This window comes from Mirounga leonina, unplaced genomic scaffold (assembly GCF_011800145.1).
Source record: "Mirounga leonina isolate KUSES-001 unplaced genomic scaffold, KU_Mleo_1.0 Mir_170, whole genome shotgun sequence".
Lineage (NCBI taxonomy): Eukaryota > Metazoa > Chordata > Mammalia > Carnivora > Phocidae > Mirounga > Mirounga leonina.
The window spans coordinates 37,276,993-37,296,151 of record NW_023270433.1 but is presented as its reverse complement, the minus strand read 5'-3'; the positions used below and the strand labels follow the sequence as shown (position 1 = coordinate 37,296,151).

At 46.9% G+C, this 19,159-nt stretch overlaps 1 protein-coding gene across 2 annotated transcripts in view; it reads right to left on the bottom strand.

The window, feature by feature from the left end:
• Window positions 1-16,135: 16,135 nt before the first annotated feature.
• Window positions 16,136-19,159, bottom strand: part of B4GALT1 (beta-1,4-galactosyltransferase 1) — a 49,354-nt gene continuing 46,330 nt past the window's right edge. For both annotated transcript variants that reach the window (XM_035016486.1, XM_035016487.1), the window contains one exon: window positions 16,136-19,098. In XM_035016486.1, the coding sequence (XP_034872377.1) occupies window positions 18,966-19,098 (133 nt within the window). In that variant the 3' untranslated portion in view covers window positions 16,136-18,965. The remainder of the gene's footprint in view (window positions 19,099-19,159) is intronic.

The following is a 19,159-nucleotide window of genomic DNA, read 5'->3' as shown; positions in this document are numbered from 1 at the left end:
TGAGGAAGGACACCAAGATACAGAAAAAGGAGATGAGAATGGGTGCAGCTGCAGACAAGTTTGGAAGTGGGGGGGGGCAGGAAGTGGGGGAAGTTTACACCCATTAACCTCAGGGTTTATTTTGCTTTTTTCTGTGAGGTGGTAGGAGGCAAAGCCTCTGTGTCCAGATCAACTGAAGCACTTGCAGTGGGGCAAACATTGCAACTGGAGAAAGGAATCACTATAAATAGGAGAAGAAAGACCATTTGTATCAGGTAGAGGAAGCCCCAGCTGTGATTACAGGTGATAAACTTCATTTAAGTAGACTCATCCACCCAACTGTGTATGATGTAAAGAAACCACATTGCTGGGGATTAGCTGAGTGAGATAAAATTGGGAGGTTAGGACACTAAGGGTCTGAGGAGAGAGCAGTGGAAGTGATACACCTGGAAGTCAAGGCTGGGAAAGGGGAGCCATGAAAGGCTGGAGGCCCGGAGGATGTAAAAGACCCGTGGGGTGAGGGTCAGAGCACGAGAGAACTAGAGAGAGGGCATGTCAGAGTCTGAAACGTTGGATCTTGAGAATTCTGAGGTGGAGCCCTTCTCACCAATGACAAGATTCAGGACATGACCACAAGAGGGAGTGGCTGAAGTGAGTCAAGGAGAAATGTTAGAGGGGATGAAGTCATGGGATTTGGGGGCTAAATACACATAAACATATAGGCTTAGAACACATACAAACATACATCAGATACACCCAGAAACATGATACAGACATACATGCAGATAGACACAGGCACACAGCACAGGCAGGCTTCACTAATTCATGGATACAGGGCACAATACAGACCCTCCCCTCTGCTCACTCTCCACATACAACACAGACAGGCGCACAGCCAGGAACACAGGGACACATACATACACACACACACACACACACGAAATACATATACAGAGACACATAAAATCATGTGACAGACACAGAAACTTTAACACATACACACACCACAGCACTGTGACTTAAGGGAGTAGGCTTTTCCCCTGGGTATCATTTTTCCTGTTGATTTTGGCCTCTGTGGTACCCACGTGGCATATCCCCCATTCTTAGAAAAAAGACAGAAACCTGAAGCCTCTCCTAAGTTAGAAACAAAGGCCCTGGCACAGCTCAGCCCTGGCTCACCAGTCCAGGGTGTCTGCTCCTACCTTTGTCTCCCTAGAACTGGAGTTCTGGCTCAAATGCTGCCCCAGACACTCCCAGCCAAGGGAAACAGAGTCTCCCCAGGCACAGAGGGTAGCCCTAGGACAGTCAGCCAGGCTGGGCAGACAAGCTGAGACACCCAGAGCCCCTGCCTTCCCCAAACCAAGCATCTCTTTCTCAGCCAGGCCAGCTTTACCCAACACACTGGCCTGCTGAAGAAAGGAAACAAGGGTGGGTGGAGAGGGGCAAGGCTGGAGAGACAGGTAGGATTTAAGGCTTCAGCCAGAGGAAAATGGGGAGTGAAGAGGTATTACTAAGTGGGAGACTAATGTGTTTACATTTGCATTTTAGAGCTCCCAACACCTAGAATAGGACCTGGCACATAATATATACGCACGGCTCTGGTGACTTCTTGTAGGAGGGGCTGGGAACTGTAACCCTAATGGTGGGAACTTCAGTCAGGAGAATCAGATCAAGTAAAAGGGAATGGGGGCTTAATCTAGGACCAAGCATGGTATTGGAGTGAGTAAAAGAAGAAATGAAAGTGACTAGGGATGTGATAAGAAAAGCTAGCTAGAGCTGACCATGGGACTGGCAGGGCCCATGGGCTTTGACTCATGCTAATTAAAACACCACTATGCGGCTGACATAGAAAGCCAACTTGTTAATTTAACTGTCATATGGGTATGAAATATACCTATCATGAGGATGGCAAATATATAGATCATCATAAGCATTCTCAGCAGCATACAAATATGCTCTAGTACTCTGAGTCTTAAAATTTTCCTTTGACCGGGGCGCCTGGGTGGGTCAGTCATTAAGCATCTGCCTTCGGCTCAAGTCATGATCCCAGAGTCCTGGGATCAAGCCCCGCATCAGGCTCCCTGCTTGGCGGGAAGCCTGCTTCTCCTTCTCCCACTCCCCCTGCTTGTGTTCCCTCTCTCGCTGTGTCTCTCTCTGTCAAATAAATAAATAAAATCTTAAAAAAAAATTTTTTTTCCTTTGACCAACATCATTCCTCAACATCTTCTACCTCATTTTTCTTCTTTCCTTCATAGCCAAGTTTCTAGAAAGAATTGCCTCCAAATGCTGTTTCTACCTCCTCACCCCATTCACTCCTATTATTCCAATCTGACTTTCATCTCTACCATTCCACAAAGCATGCTTATGTCAAGGTCACTGGTGACTTCCATGTTGCCAAATCCAACGAACACATCCAGGTCTTCATCTTGAGAAAATTAAAGTTCAGAAAGTTAAGTAGAGTTTCACTTCTTGTAATTTGGCCCATCCCCCCTACTGAAAACAACTGGAAAATATAAGACAAATCTGCCAGAAGGCGTAGAAGAGATAATAAATTAATGTTTGGGTCTTCCCCGCCCCCCCCCCCCACCAAGGGGTATTTGTCAATGACAGAATGGAGGACCAAGAGACAGATGGCTCTTTTGAACAGAGGACAGGGATTGGAGTTTAGGAGTGGCCAAAGTGAGGAGCCCTGCTGAATTACGCTTGGGTTATTATACTGAAAGCCTGAACCTTAAAAATAAGGCTGAATTAGAAGTAGATAGGTCCTCCTCACAGGGATCAGTTTCAGATCATCTCAATCCTTAAAATTGGAATAAAGTCATTCTAGAATGCCAGTAACTCCCACAAGCCTGGCAGAAGCAAGTAAATGTAATCTTTTCTGGAGGGAGACAAGTTAGGCCTCAAATTATTGCCATAAACAATTTTTTGCATTGTGTTTTACAAATACAACGGCCCATGTGCAGACAATAGGGCATAAATGAAAATCAGCAAAAACAATAGACAATAGAAACAATTCCACAGGGTCTCCAAATACTGGAATTATAAGATACAAACTTTAACTATATTTACCATGTGGTATTACCATGTACAAGGCAAGACTGAGATTTTCAACAGAGGACTGGGAACAATAAAAAAGAGCTAAATGGAAATTTCAGAGCTAAAGATATAATAATAAAAAATCATGGGTAGGTTTACCAATTCATTTGACAAGCTAAAGAGAGAATTCATGAATTGGAAAATAAGTCATAAAAAAATAACCAGAAATAAGTGCAGAAAAACAAAAGCTTTGAAAATACAAAAGAGAGAAATAATTCATAAAGAGCGTGATGAAAAGATCTAACAATGAGTAATTCAAATTCAAGAAAGACAGAAAAGACAGATAGCAAAAGTTGAAGGGCTAATGGTTAAAAACTTTCCAAAAAGGAAGAAGGTATCAAGCCAGAGATTCAAGTCTTGGAAATCCAAATAGGTTAAATAAAAAGAAACCCATGCCTAGCCACATCATAGAAAAGCTGATCAAACCAGTGACAAAAAGGAAATCTTGAAAGCATCCAGGGTGGGGGGGACCCTATAACCTTAAAAAAGAAAAAAGGCAAAAATTAAACTAATACATATCTTCCCATAAGGATCAATGAAACCAGTAGACAATGGGATTGTATCTTAAAGGCACTGAAAGAAAATAACTGACAAATTCAATTCTATATACAGTGAAAATACCCTTCAAGAAGAAAGGTGGGATCCTGATTCAAAAAAATTATAAATTAGAACATATGAAACAATTGGGGGAATTTGAACACAGAATATTTGATATTAGAGAATTATTATTTTTAATTATTTGGGTTTTTAAAAAGAGTATCTTTTCAGTGATAGTAAATACTTACAGATGAAATATTTACAGATGAAACATTACGATGTGAGATATCTGCTTTGAAATAATCTGAGACTGAGTAGGGATGGGTGGTGTGAAACAAACTGAGTGGGTACTGATCATTGTTGAAGTTTAATTATGAGTACAGAGGTTCATTACACCAGCCTCTCTGTTTTTGTACTTGTTTGAAATTTTGCATTCTAAAAATGTGATCCAGAAATAGTGAAGGTGAAATAAATAGACAAAAAAGAGAGAGAGAGAGAGAAAATTTGTTACCAGTTGAGCCGCACTGAAAATGTTGTTCAGGCAAAAGGAAAATTATTCCAGATGGAATCACTGAAAATAATGAAAAGCAATGAAAAATGGTAAATATGTGGATAAATTCAAATTGATATTGACTGTAAAACAGTAACAATAATAATCTCTTGTGAGGCCTCAAATACAGTGAAATTAAAATGCATGACAATAATAATACAGAAGTCAAGAAGGCATAAAAGGAGCGGAAGTGTTCCAAGGTTCTTGCATTGTTCTGGAAGAAGGCAAATTCCTACTAGACTTTACTAAATCAATAATTGATCTGGTAATCCTGTAAAATAACTACTAAAAAAATAGTAAAAGAATGCATAATTTCTAAGCCAATAGATGGGAAACATAGAAAAGTTAAAAATACATAGTCAATTCAAAAATAGGTCAAGGAAGGAGAGAAAAAGGAATACAGTGCATGTGAGACAAACATAAAACAGTTAATGAAGTGACAGATTTAGACGGAAATATATCAATAATTACTTTGACTATAAATGGCAAAAATTATCCAGTTAAAATACAAAGATTGTTAGACTGGATTTAAAAAACAACTATATGCTCTTTATAAGAGACATAGGTAAAACATAAGGATACAGAAAAATTTAAAGGATGGAAAAATATAGAACGCAAGGACTCTAACCAAGAGAAGAGGTAGATTTTCTCATACCGTTTCAAGTGTGCAACTTAATGATTTATTTTTATTTTATTCACAAGATTATGCAACCATCACCACTATCTAATGCCTAGATAAAGCTGACTTTAAGGCAAAGGTTGTAAACCAAGAAGATATAATAATTCTAAGTTTGTAAGCCTCTAATAATACACCCTCAAAACGTGAAAGGTAGGAATGGATAGAACTACAAGAATAACCAGAAAAATGCACAATCGTAGTGGAAGATTTTTAACAAAGGGTATAGAAGAGCTGATTTAAAAATTCATTAAGGCTATAAAAGATTTGAACTATACAATTAGCAAGTTTGACCTAATGGGCATACACAGAATGCTGTCCTTCAAAATTCTGACTACATTGTCTATTTTATGCACACAAGAACATTTGCAAAAGTTGACCACACGCTGGACCACAAAACAAGTCTCAACAAATTTCAAAGGATTGATATCATACTGAAGATGCTTCCTGCTTACAATGAAATTGATCTAGAAAGCCATAAGAAACAAACAGAAACTTCACAATAATTTGAAAACCCAAGTATTGATTCAAAAATTTGGGAGCTTTCTGGGTGTAATCTGAAACTTGCTACTGTACACAGAGGGTAGGGAGAGATGGAAGAAAGAGGCAGACCACTCCTGATTGGTAAGTGGCAGTTTTAATAAGCAAGGAGACTTATTTATGAGACTTGTCTTAGGCTACTGCAAAAGGAGTAGATTTCTGCACCCATCCACCAAATCTTAAAAGTTCATATAGAGGCCTTAACTGGGTTCATTCACGTATACTGTACAGATTATCTCAGCAACACCTTCTTCTCCCAGGGCTACATCCTTGCAGCAGTTCCCACTGTGGGAACAGTAAGCTTAGGGTACATTCTAAGGACCAGGGAGGGGGTGAGGAGCCTCGATCACCCAAGGTCCAGCTTCTGGGTCAACTGGCAGTCACATTCTCTCCATGAACATATCTCTACACATGATAGGACATTTAAAAAGCATATTTCTGGGGCACCTGGGTGGCTCAGTCGATTAAGCATCTGCCTTCAGCTCAGGTCATGATCCTAGGGTCCTGGGATCAAGTCCCACATCAGGCTCCTTGCTCAGCAGGGAGCCTGCTTCTCCCTCTGCCTGCCGCTCCCCCTGCTTGTGTTCTTTCTCTCTGACAAATAAATAAATAAAATCTTAAAAAATAAAAAAAATAAAAAAAATAAAAAGCATATTTCTACGTTATCATTAGATGAAAGAAAAAAAGTCTATTGGAATTAGAAAAAATTTCAAAGTAGAAACTAGTAAGAAACATGACACAAAATTGTAGAATACAGTTAAATATGTGCTTAGAGGGAAATTTAAATGAGTATACTTAAATATATATCAAGAGCTAAACCCTAGTCTCAAAGCATGAGAAGAAAAGCAAATTATACCCAAATAGAGTAGAAGGAAATCTTAAAAATTAGATCAGAAATTAATGAAATGGAAATAAAATGCAATAGAATCAAAACCAAAATGTTTTTCTTTGAACAGACACATGATATTGAAATGAAAAGGAAAAATAATTCCTTCAGAAATTATGAAAACCTGATGAAGATAATGAGAAGGAAAATTACTTGCCAATCTCATTTATGAACATAAATGCAAAAATCCTAAACAACAGATTAATCAACCAAATCTTGCAGTTTGTAAAACAGTGAATAGATTATGACTAAATTGGTTCTGTTCTAGGAATGCAAGTTTGGCTTAATATTTAAAAACCAATCTGGGGCACCCAGGTGGCTCAGTCGGTTAAGCATCCAACTCTTGATTTCAGCTCAGGTCATGATCTCAGGGTGGTGGGATGGAGCCCCATGTCAGGCTCCACGCTCAGCAGGGAGTCTGCTTGAAGATACTCTCTCTCTGCCTCTCCCCTGACTCGCATGTTTGCACGTGCGCTCTATCAAATAAATAAATCTTAAAAAAAAAAAAAAAGAAGTATGGTCTGGCCCAGGATAGATAAATAGAGCAACACACCAGAATAGAGTTCAAAAATAGACCGTCACACAAAGGTGGCCCTGCAGAGCAGTGGGGAAAAGACAGCCTTTCCAATAAACGGTGCTGAGATAATTGGATATCTATACCGAAAAAAAAGTAATTTGCCCAGTGTCCTACAATGGCTATATGGTGAAATCAGGTTTTTTTTTTTCTCTCAAGTTTATTTATTTAAGTAATCTTTATACCCGGTATGGGCCTCAAACTCATGATCCCAAGATCAAGAGTCACATGCTCTTCCACCTGAGCCAGTCAGCCACCTGAAGTCAGGTCTCTGAACACAAATATATCTGACTATAATGTAGTCCATACCCTTTACATTCTGCCAATGGCCCAGTCACCTCCCAAAGCTATCATGAGCAACAAGACCAGAAGTTACGGAAGTGCTTTGTTAACTGCTAAGTGCTGTGAGCACCTGTGGGAGAGGCTATGTCCATTGAAATGATTTCTGCCTTCCAGGCAAGTAGAGTGGCCTTGTTCCACAGCCCTAAAGCCCCTGGTGGGTCCATCTCCTCTCCTGTAGATTGTAGCTGGACCTGAACACCAAGTCCCCTTTAAAAGAGTGACCCTCCGGTTAGCTACCGGCAAGGGAACGTGAGCAGGAGGCTGACATTTCAGCACAGATGCTCAGGGCTGGAGCCCTCCCAGGGAGTGGTGCGAGGCTGATGCTCTGATGTTCCCTTGGGGTCTGTCTCCAGCAGCGTTTGGGAGAAAACAGGACCTAGGCCACCAGAGACCCTTGGGACAAGCCTGTGTTTCACTTTGTAAGTTGAACTTCGTGTTTTTGCAGCCTCAGTTTAGGTGATAAGGCAGACTAAAGAAGGAAGAGCAACAGGGCCTGCCCAGAAGGCTTGCAGCAAAGGCCTAGTTCCCTTTGGACTGTGAACCATGCCCTTGGGAATGCCTCAGGACTGCCTGGAGTTGCCTTTCCTTCCACCCTCCCCCTCCCTGGTTTCCTGGATTGACAAAGGGGACCTTTGTTTCTGGCCTTGAGTCTTGTCTTAAGCACCCCAGCAGCAACCTCAGACAGGCAGAAGGAGCTGGAGAAATAAAACAGCCCGGAGAGTCTTCCTAGAACCATGGCTGACAGCCCTAAAGGGCCCTCACAGCCTCCCCACCCAGTTTCTGGCCTTGGTCACCCATCGGATCAACACTGGGTTCCCCGTCCAGGGCTTCCTTGGCTCCCTCTACTGCCTGCATCTGCCCGAAGCAAAGCACCCCCAGCCGTGTCTTCACCTCAGAGTTGGTGGTGGGCCAGTGAAAGGCCTGGGAGGCCTTGTTTCCCATGAAGAAAAGCCCTGGAACACTCTTCTGGAAGGTGCAGGCAGTGAACCTGCAAGATAGAGCAGGCCCAAGATGGGGAGAGTGCCCACAGGCCCTGGGCAGCCAGCAGGGCCTAGCTCATCAGCCAGACCCACCAGTGACCAAGGCCAGGGCCTGTGAGAGACGAAGCTGAGCCCCAGCACCTGAGTCAGGGGCAGGGCATCCAGCTGCCAGGCAGAGCCCAGGCTGGCCTCTGAGCCGACAAATCAGTCATGGGGAGGTCTCTTCTGTCCTCAGCAGCGGATCTTCCCCCCTCATTCTATGGTCTCACTGCGGCTGGGTCAGCTTCCAGCCAGGGCAAACCACATGAAACGTGAATCGCTGAGGTCTGGAGTCTGATAAAGGCAAACCCAAAGACTTGCTTTTTAATGCTCTTGGTTCAGCCTGTCTAAAAACCATGAACCATCCGACCAATCAAAACACTGTCCTGGGTGCCTGGGTGGCTCAGTTGGTTAAGCGACTGCCTTCGGCTCAGGTCATGATCCTGGAGTCCTGGGATCGAGTCCCGCATCGGGCTCCCTGCTCAGCAGGGAGTCTGCTTCTCCCTCTGACCCTCCCCCCTCTCATGCTCTCTCTATCTCATTCTCTCTCTCAAATAAATAAATAAAATCTTTAAAAAAACAAAAAACAAAAAACACTGTCCTGGCTTCATTTAGGAAGGTGCCTTTGGCCAAGAACGTTCGGAGGGATTGGGAATGGTGTGGCCCTGCCCTCCTTTGGGCAGAGGCTGGATGGTAAGTGGGGGACAGGTGCCCAGAAGGACAAGGGAGGGCTGAACCGAAGTCCAGGCGTCTGTCTCCACCCTCCACCGCAGAGTGATGCTTCCAGACGCAGAGAGCAGCCCCACTTCTTCAGGGCCACGCGGGTCCTCGGCCCTCAGCTGCCTCCCTTCCTCCTCATACCCCATGATCCAGGTCTCCTGCATCCTCATGGAGGATTTCAATACTCACCACTGCCCTCCCCCCCCCCCCACCCGGTGTGTTTCCCAGACTGCGGTTGCGTAGAGGTCCCTGCCTGGGAGCCACTGCCAGGAGGTATGCCTGATCCCCAAGTCCCCTGAACTGTAAAGGGAAAACCAAACAGACCAAAAAGCACACAAAATAAAATCCGTGCTCTTGGGCCCAGTCCTCGATCTGCACTGCACTTCCCTGAGTAGTGCTGCGGGCGCCAGGCTTGAAGGAAGGGCCACATCTTCCTGCTGGGGTGGGCGCCACTCAGCCCGCAGCCTCTAGTTGCCACCTGCTTTGTGGGAGGGAGGGCTGCTGAGTGTGGATGAGTGGCGGGCTCATGGTCCCAGGGCCGGTGGGACTCAGGAGAGCTGGGTCAGACTCGAACTCTGGGTGACCTTGTAAAAGTCACATGACCTCCCTGGGCCTCAGTTTCTCGTGATGGGGAATGCTGTATGAGCAGCGCAGAGCAGGTAGGAAAGTGCCAGGCGCGCTCCTAAGGGCCCACACGCAGCCGTTCACCCCGTCTCCCCGCAGCCGCCCTTCCTCGCTCCCTCACTGCCGGCATGCCCTTGGTGAAGTTGCCAACTACAGAGCTGGGACCCTGGAGCTAGCCTGTCTCCTGGGCTGTTGTTATCAGAGCAGGCCACAATTACTGAGAGAACACAGGACACTTTGACACCAAGGCCCAAGGCCCTGGCTGGATAACCTCCCCTAGCTCACCACGTCCAAATTTCTCAATGCAGAGAACCCCGCCCGCCTGGGCCCCTTGGAACCAGCTGAGCAGCGTGGGGCAGGGCTGGGCACACAACTCTTGGCGTCCTACCAGATAAGGATTCAGTTAGGGGCCTGGTATTCCCCCAGCCTCCTCTGGCACATGCCTCCCAGGCAGGGATCCCGTCCAAGAGCACAGGCCAGTTGTCCAGCACTCACATCTGGACCGGACATGAGTCTACAAGAGCACCCTGCTCAAATCTGTGTCAGAATCCAGATGTCAGAGCCTCCCTCAGCAACAGAGCTCCTGGATTCTGGGGCCAAAGATCCGTGGGCAGTGGGGTCCCCCTCACTTCCTCCTAGGGTCCTGATCAGGTGCCTCAGGCCAATCTTGCCCCTTGAGAGCCAGGGAACAGTGCCCCCTCCCAGTCTTTTGGTTCTCCAGCATTTCTATTACCCCAAGTATAAAAGGCATGATGTTCAGTTGTGCAGTGGCAAGAAATGTCCTGACCTGGGGTGCCTGGGTGGCTCAGTCGTTAAGCGTCTGCCTTCGGCTCAGGTCATCATCCCAGGGCGCTGGGATCGAGCCCCACATCGGGCTCCCAGCTCGGCGGGAAGCCTGCTTCTCCCTCTCCCGCTCCCCCTGCTTGTGTTCCCTCTGCTGTGTCTCTCTGTGTCAAATAAATAAATAAAATCTTTAAAAAAAAAAAAAGTCCTAATTTTATTTTTCTAAATCTGAGAGAATAGCTAGAAGCTCATCGGCCCCAGCTGAGCTCCTGTCTGACCTCCGTGAACATCCCCACAGCATGCCACGTACTACCACATGTGAACAGGCCACAGGCCTCCACCATTCCCTGTGGGAGGAAGTCCCCAGCTTCCTTCCAAGTCCGGGCACTGGCAGAGAATGCAACCCCTCCCCCACCGCCAGGGGACAATCCAGCTCATTCTTTCAATGGGGCCCACACTGTTAATGGCCTCAGCCCTCAGGCAACCCCCAAACCCTAAAGATTGTTACCCCCAAACGGGAGCCTGGCCGTATAGTCTGTGCAGAGAAGGGAAGATCGTCTCTTCGTTTTATTGCTCATGCATCTGCTCCCACAAACAATTACAGAGTAATTTCTGCACTAAATTATTCATACATTTCCCTGCCGTATATGGAAATACCATTTTGTAGTTTGCTTTTTTTTCCTTATACCTCTTCCCAATCCATAAATATAGATCCACTTCATCATTCTCAATGGTCACACTGTACTTAATTGCTCGGATGCACCTCATTTTACTTAGCACAGGCCCCCATTGATGGTAGCTTCTAAGTGTTCGTATTACAAGCGTTGGCTGAGTAAACACTACTGTCTGTACATCTTGGTGCATGGCTTTGTTTTCGTCGGATAAATTCCTAGAAGCTGAATTGCAAGGTCGATGGATAGGCCCATTTTTAAGATCTACTTCTCTACTGGGGCACCTGGGTCGCTCAGTTGGTTAAGCAGCTGACTCTCGATTTCAGCTCAGGTCATGATCTCAGGGTCATGGGATCAAGCCCTGCATTGGGCTGCAAGCTCAGTGCGGGGTGAGGGGTGTCTGCTGGAGAGTCTTTTTCTCCTTCTCCCTCTGCCCCTCCCCTGGCTCGAGCATGCACGTGTGCTCTCTCTTTCTAAATATATAAATCTTAAAAAAAAAGAAAAAGGATTTACTTCTCTACAGTCCACTCCCAGAAAGGTCGTACCAATGTAGCAGCATGAGGGTGGGGGTCCCCCCGCCCTCACCCACACCAAGTCATAGGACCATCTCTCCGAAGTGTCCCTCCTGTCCTCCAGAACTCATTTGTGTTCTCCCTCCTGACCCTTGGGGGCCTTCCCCTTCATCTGGACAGAACTCGTCTAGGTGACTGTTTTCACACCTAGGTGTAATATGGCCCAGCTTGTCATTTTTTCCTTTAAAAAGCCTCCACCTCGGGGCACCTGGGTGGCTCAGTCGTTAAGCGTCTGCCTTCGGCTCAGGTCATGATCCCAGGGTCCTGGGATCGAGCCCCGCATCGGGCTCCCTGCTCGGTGGGAGGCCTGCTTCTCTCTCTCCCACTCCCCCTGCTTGTGTTCCCTCTCTCGCTCTCTCTCTCTCTGTCAAATAAATAAATAAAATCTTAAAAAAAAAAAAAAAAAAGCCTCCACCTCAACCCCTAGTTTCTGCCAACAGAAAATGGGAACCAAGGGGGCACTCTGGGAGTAAGCACCTCCTTGCCCTTTAGTCCTGATATCCTGCCAGAGTCCAGGCTCCACCTTCTCCACCCAACCCCCCCCAGCGAAGGGACCGTTGTACCTGTGTCATAGCTTGGCTGCATCTAGCTTCCGTAGGCAAGGGTGTTTGTCTTGGGCAAAGGGAGCAACTGAAAAGCCCGTCGTCTGGGGCAGAGCCCCAGATTGGAGTTAGCAATCAAGCCCATGGTTTGCAGATCCTCAGGTGGCACTCCCCACATGGCCAGCTCTTCTCACACTCAAAAGCTCCAGGAGGATGCTGGACTCAGCCACCTCCAGAGCAGGATGAGGTCAAGTTTGGCGACAGGGAGCTGCCTCCTTTTTAAAAAAGTTGTGGTAAAATATACTCTCCTGGTCTTTTCAGGCTGCTATCTCAAAAATAACATAGACTGCATGGCTTATCAACAGCGGAAATTTATTTCTCACAGTTCTGGAGGCTGGGAAGTCAAAGATCAAGGTGCTGGCAGATTTGGTGTCTGGTGACGGGAGGCTTCCCGGTTCACAGACTGCGCGCCTTCTTGCTATAACCTCACGTGGCAGAAGGGATGAGGGAGCTCTCTGGGTCTCTCTTTTTTTTTTTTTTTTTAAGATTTTTATTTATTTGCGAGAGAGAGAATGAGAGAGAGAGCATGAGAGGGAGGAGGGTCAGAGGGAGAAGCAGGCTCCCTGCCGAGCAGGGAGCCCGATGCGGGACTCGATCCCGGGACTCCAGGATCATGACCTGAGCCGAAGGCAGTCGCTTAACCAACTGAGCCACCAAGGCGCCCCTCTGGGTCTCTTTTATAAGGGCCATAATCCCATGCTTGAGGGCTCGGTCTTCATGACACAACCACCTCCCAGAGGCCCCAGCTCCAAATACCATTATACTGGGAATAAAGTTTCAACGTGAATTGGGGGGGGGGGGGGGGAACGCGTTCAGTCTGTAGCAAATAGAACACGGAATTTATCATTTTAACCACTTTTAAGTACACAGTTCTGTGGCATTTAGTACCTTCATATTGTGCAACTATCACCACCATCCATCTTCAGAACATTTTCATCTTCTACAACTAAAACCCTGGACTCACTGAACACTAACTCTCCATTCTTCCCTCTACTCACTCTCCCTTACGGCCCCAGGGCACCCATCACCCGACTTTCTGTCTCTATAAATTTGACTACTTAAGTACCTCATATAGTGAGTGGAATCCTGTAATATTTGTCCTTTTGCTATTGGTTTATATCACTTAGCATAACATCTTCAAGGTTTATCCATGTTGTAGTATGTGTCAGAATTTCTTTTTTTTTTATTAAAGATTTTATTTATCTATTTCAGAGACAGAGGGGGGTGGGGAGGGAGAGGGAGAGAAAGAATCCCAAGCAGACTCCAGGCCAAGCAGAGAGCCCAACACAGAACTCGATCCCATGACCCCAAGATCACTACAGGAGCTGAAACCAAGAGTCAGATGCCCAACTAACTGAGCCACACAGGTGCCCCAGAATTTCCTTACTTTTTAAGGCTGAATGATATTCCATTGTATGTATACGCCACATTTTGTTTCTCCATTCATCTGTTGATAGACAACTGGGTCATCTCCACCTTTTGACTGTTGTGACCTACTATGAACATGGGTATACAAATATCTGTTCGAGTCCTTATTTTCATTTCTTTTGGGTATATACCCTGAAGTGGAATTACTGGACCATATGGCAATTCTATGTTTAAGTTTTTGAGGAATCACCATGTGATTTTCCACAAGGGCTGCATCATATTACATTCCCACCAGCAGTGCCCAGGGTTCCAATTTTTCCACATCCTCTGCAATATTTATCCTGTTATTTTGATAACAGCCATCCTAACTGGTGCGAGGTGGTATCTCAGTGTGGTTTTGATTTGCACAGGGCAGGTGGGGGTGATCCTGCTATTTTTATAAATGAAGACTCAGAGATAAACTGACTTCCTTCAAGGTGATAAGAAGGGTTAACCTCAGGTATAAGAGGAAACCCAAGATCAGGGCACTTCCTACTGGAGGAAGGGCAGAACTATGGGGAGACCAGAGGTGGATTCTGAGAGCAAGTCCTAAAACAGAAGAGCAAACAGGGCTCAGAGAGGGGAATCAACTTGTCCAGGGTTACACAGTGAGTAGGAAGGCAGAAAGAGCCAGCAGTAATGATCATTGTTTATATGGCCTTTTCCTGGCCATCTTCCCAGGCCCCCTGCCTGGTGACCTGGCACACATCTTGCTCAAGGGCAGATGTCCTTGGAGTGTCATATCCCTCTGGTTTCTGGTCTACTGACCCTAACACTCCCTACCCACAACAACCATGCCCTGAAGGTTCCTCTGCCTCCCGGCCCGCGTACAGTTCCCTGAGCCCAGATGAAGGCAAAAGCCACGGTCCCTGCCCAGGGACTCTGCCAGCGAAGGAAATAAGACTTGTCTGGCATGAGCTGCTCAACCAGACAAACTTCGTCTCCTTTCTAACAGGGTTAAGAAGTCCCAGTTCTAAGAAATCAGCCCCGGGGAATGTGCAAACTCTCACCTCCTGGAACAAACAAAAGGAGGGGAGCCTGGAAGTGTGGTGGAGACTTGGCAACACCTAGAACTCGGCCACCCTCCCCACACATGGCTTCCCTCTGTCACCAACAGCAAACAGTCCTGCCTTGGGAGGTCCCACTCATATACCTGCACAAGTACCCACCAACCTGGGTACCACGGCCCTGCCTCTGATGGACGTTTGTAAGACAGTGATTTGGCATCCAGGTCACATTCTCCCATGGAAAAAGGTACTGTGTTGGGGGACCTGGGGCCCACTGAATCCGCACTCACGACTACCAGGTTCTGCCTGGCTCAGACTTGGTCTGGGTCCATGTGAAGTGGGAGACTAGAGACAGAGCACATCTCAAGGAAGTGGCCAACCCCAGGGGCCTGTCTGTGGCCCCTTCCTCCTGCCTTCTTCCCTTCCTGGCACCCTTAGAGCCCACCAGGGCTTCAAGCCCCTTCCTCCCCAGTGTTGCCCTTCCAAACACCTTTGCTGGTGTGAGGCAAGGAAGGGGTGGGAAAACACGACTGTGAGGTCCTGGGTATCTCCAGAAGGGGACTGGTCACGTCACAGCACCAGGAAGAGGCAACAGTAGGATTTGAACCCAGGCACTCTGGTCTCTCTTAGGCACATGTCAGGTGTGTTATGCATGTTAGTATGTACGTATCTGTGTGGATATGTGCATCTTTGGGGACAGAAGGGTGTTCCACTTAACCCAGACCTTCTGGCTTACAAAGCCTTCTAAGGCAGCACTTTGTCCAAAGGACCAGAGTCTCGTTGTCTCCTGTTTGAAGGTCAGATCTGAGCCCAGGGCCACCTCTGTTCAGGTCTGGAGCCCCTAGGGATCCTTCTAGCCATCACAAGGATGGGTGGGGACAGCCATGGCACTGTGGGGGCTATAAAGTGCTGCCCTTCCTGCTCCTTTTGCCCAGTTGGCCCCACATTCCCAGCTCCAACAGCCTGGACAGCAAGGGTGACCCCTCCGGCACCCTGGTTTCCTCGGACACATTTCTTCCAGATGCCAAGTCAATCCAGCCAGCACATAAGAGGTAGCTGATGCCTGATGCTGGGGGCGATGAGGAGGAGGCACCCGGGGTACATAGTGCCTCAGGTCCTTGAGTCACAGCTAAGACCCTGGAGAATATTTACCTTTCCTGGGGCCGACAAGAAATCTTATTTTGTAGAATACCCACTCAAGTTACACTGTGAACACCTTGTGGAAAGGGCTCCGAGGACGATCTCAGAGCTACCGCAGCATTTGTTGACCATGGCAGAATGCGGCCCGAGGCTCGCTAGGAAGAATGTGATTTTGATGTGGCCCCAGCTGCTCTGTACGTAGTAAGCGCCTGTGTCAGTACGTCAGACACAAGCCTCAAAAACAGCAGATCCCGGGGAGGTGGGCGGAGCATAGTCAGGTGAGCCCCGCCCCCCCCAAGAGGTGACAGACCTTTGCTTTCCTCTGATCCTCCCAGCAGTCAGTCCCAATCACTTCCCTCCAGCCCTGGGAGAGCCCAAACCCCGGAAATCAGAAAAGAAACCACCTGAGATTACAAAGATAAGGTCATTTATTCACGTTATATTACTGGATTTTAAAGACAAAATTACAGTTGTTTTGAACACCAAGGTCAGACACACACCCCCCCGCCCACTTACAATGGTAAATCCATACATTTGCATACATGGGAAATCAAAATACACAACAGGTCTTGAGGACAGGAAAGCTGCCGTCCCGGCTGAATGGGGCACCCCACGCCCAGGCCTGAGGTCGGCAGAGCCCCTGCCCAGACTGAGAGCCAGCACCAGCATTTCCTTTACCCTCTTGTGCCACTGCCATCCTCTTTCCCAAAGGCCACTTTACAGGGTCACCAGCAACGGGACAGAGAGAAACAGAGAAAAGACGCAGCATACAACAACTTCACGGTGACTACTTCCAGGTGAAGGAAATGCTCCCTGAACCCTCAGCCTTGAACTTCTCAGGGAGGAAACAGACCTGCAGCATCTTAGGAACCAGGCAAGCATCCAGGCCTAACCTTGGGCCCAAGTGGGCCCCCTGAGAGCACCAGAAGGTCAGCAAATGGGCAACAGGTGAAGCAAGATTTCCCTTGGTTCTGAGAATGAACCACATACTTGACTATTCCAATGGAACGTAAAGGGACAGGAAAACAAACAAAAGTCAGAATTTTCTTTGAGAGTAAAGTAAGTAAAAAGAAATTACCACCCAGGGTATTTGTCTCCTTTCTTTTAAGGCACTTTGGAAAAGTCAGGATCTGGAGACTGGAAAGAGAAGTCTTCATTCTTTGCATTTCCCAAAACTCCCTCTCAGTGCGGTCATTCTTGGTTCCACTGACATCACTGTTCAGGAATGGGGAACTGACAGAAAGAATACTCTTTGCATAGCCCAGCTGCTTCTGCAGCGGAAAATAATTTTTAATCAATACAAGGGCTTCTGGAAAAGGAACCATGTGAGCATCCAAGATGCTCAAAGCGATAAAGGCACAGGTAAGACTGGGGCTGGGCACCAGCTCAGCCTCCACACTAAGGGCTGGTTCCCGGATAGTCAGGGTGGGGCTCCAGGCTGCCACCAGCTGAAGCGTCAGCTCCGGGATTAGACAGCTGAATCTTTTGCCCTTAGCCCGGCCAGGCTGGACTTGGCGAGGGCGCCCAGTGGTAGGAACGCCCTTGTGCATCTCGTCCCAGAGAGGCTAAACCTCTCCCAGCAGAGATGGGTTTGGAGACGGCACCCCTGTGGATCAGCCTCCCTGGAGTGGGAGCACCTGCTAAAAACCTGAGGGGGATGGGAGGCTTTAGGCACCAGAGTGGCTGTGGGGGAGTGTGGGAGGGTTCAGCTCAACTTCTTTCTAGATCACTAATTAAAAGGCACATTCATGCTGGAGAATGAATAGTTTGTTTGACCCTGAGTGCGACAGGCAAGTTTTAGGGAACAGGCAAGAGGCAAAGGAACAAAAACGGGGAGGAAGGAAGGAGAAAGGCAAAAAAAAAAAGGAGGAAGGTGGGGGGAGGAGAACGGGTCCTGCAAGGTAGGCCAGACAGTGCGGCCAGCACAGCCAAGGAGGTGGCCCCCAGACTCCACAGGGGCCAGAACAGTGATTTCCTCCCCCTCCAGAGACTCATGGGGCCAGTAAACAACCTGACTGCTGTCATTTACAACTCCACAGCCTAGGGCCCCAAGGGGACGTCCCAGGGTGGGTTGGAAGAGGGGTGGAGGTTCCCTCCCACCTGGGGAGGGGAGGGAGGTGGGGAGCTTTGTCTAGCAGGCCTAGGCTTTTGCCTCCCCCAGAGGTCTAGCAGGATAACTCTGACCAGGGAGGCCTTACCCTCAAAGGGCCTAAAGGTGATTCTGCTCTTCACAAAACCTGGCCTGCTGACTAAATCAAAGGTCCATTCATGGCCAGTACAGCATACATTATTTTTTCCCCTAAAAAATGCTCAACCCCCTCCCCACATTTAAAACACCACAATAAAAATACATAAGAAATTCAAGTTTATATAGCATGCTCAGAAAAATAAATTGCCATGATTTAACACTAAATAGCTAGGCAAATCTGGATCAACACAAAATCAAGCTAGATCATAATTAGAACCCGATTTGTTCTTCCTTTAAAATACTACAAACCGCTTTTTTTAAAAAAAAGTCTTTACATTCAGAAATCAGACAATCTGGAGAAAGGCCACTGAATGTGAGAGAACACCCAAGGCTGCCTTGACCTCAGTGTCACCGAGAACACTAAAGCTGCCTTGGAATTCACACATTAGCAGGGCAAGAGGTCCAAGGCTCAAGTTTTAAAATCCTTTTGCTACGAAGACACACGCACGCACACACAGCGATTGTAGCAGTTGCATACCGCTAAAAGAAGGTAGGGAAGGGGTAAAATGAGAATGGTTGAGATTGTGTTTTTCTGTTAAAATATGCAAACAAAAAACATCACACCAATCTGATTTCAGCAGCACTCTCCAATTTTTCATAAAGTAATAAGAATACCACAATTTAAAGCGAAATTCTTACCTATTTCACAACAACTTAGCAGTTTATCACTGGGAATGAGTCCCACAGTCACCAAATTTTGGGCTGTGTACTGATTCTTTGGGGTGACACTGTGAACATGCCGAGAATCCCCCAAAGGCTGATGGTTTCTACATTTACAAATACCTTGTAGAGCTAAGAAGTCACATGCCGAGCCAAGTTGGGGGCAAAATATCCCACTCGTCCTGGTCATCTGGAAAGGCATCTGAATGATGAATGAAGGGGGCCTATCACTCCGATTGTTAAGAATGAAAGGGACCAGCCCAGCAGATTGGCAGAGACACAGAGCAAAGGTCCCTGGCCATTTTCAGGTCTCTTATTAGTGTACCAAAATGCTAGCTCGGTGTCCCGATGTCCACTGTGATTTTGGTATACAATGGGTTTCTCTCTATGTCCAACACCTTGTAAGTGAGTGTGTTCAAACCATCCGAGAGCATGGTCTCCTTTGTATGTGCAATTCGGTCAAATCTACAAGGAAAAGACAGGCAAAGGGTTGGTGTCAAAACAGAAATCTTAAGAAAAAAGCATT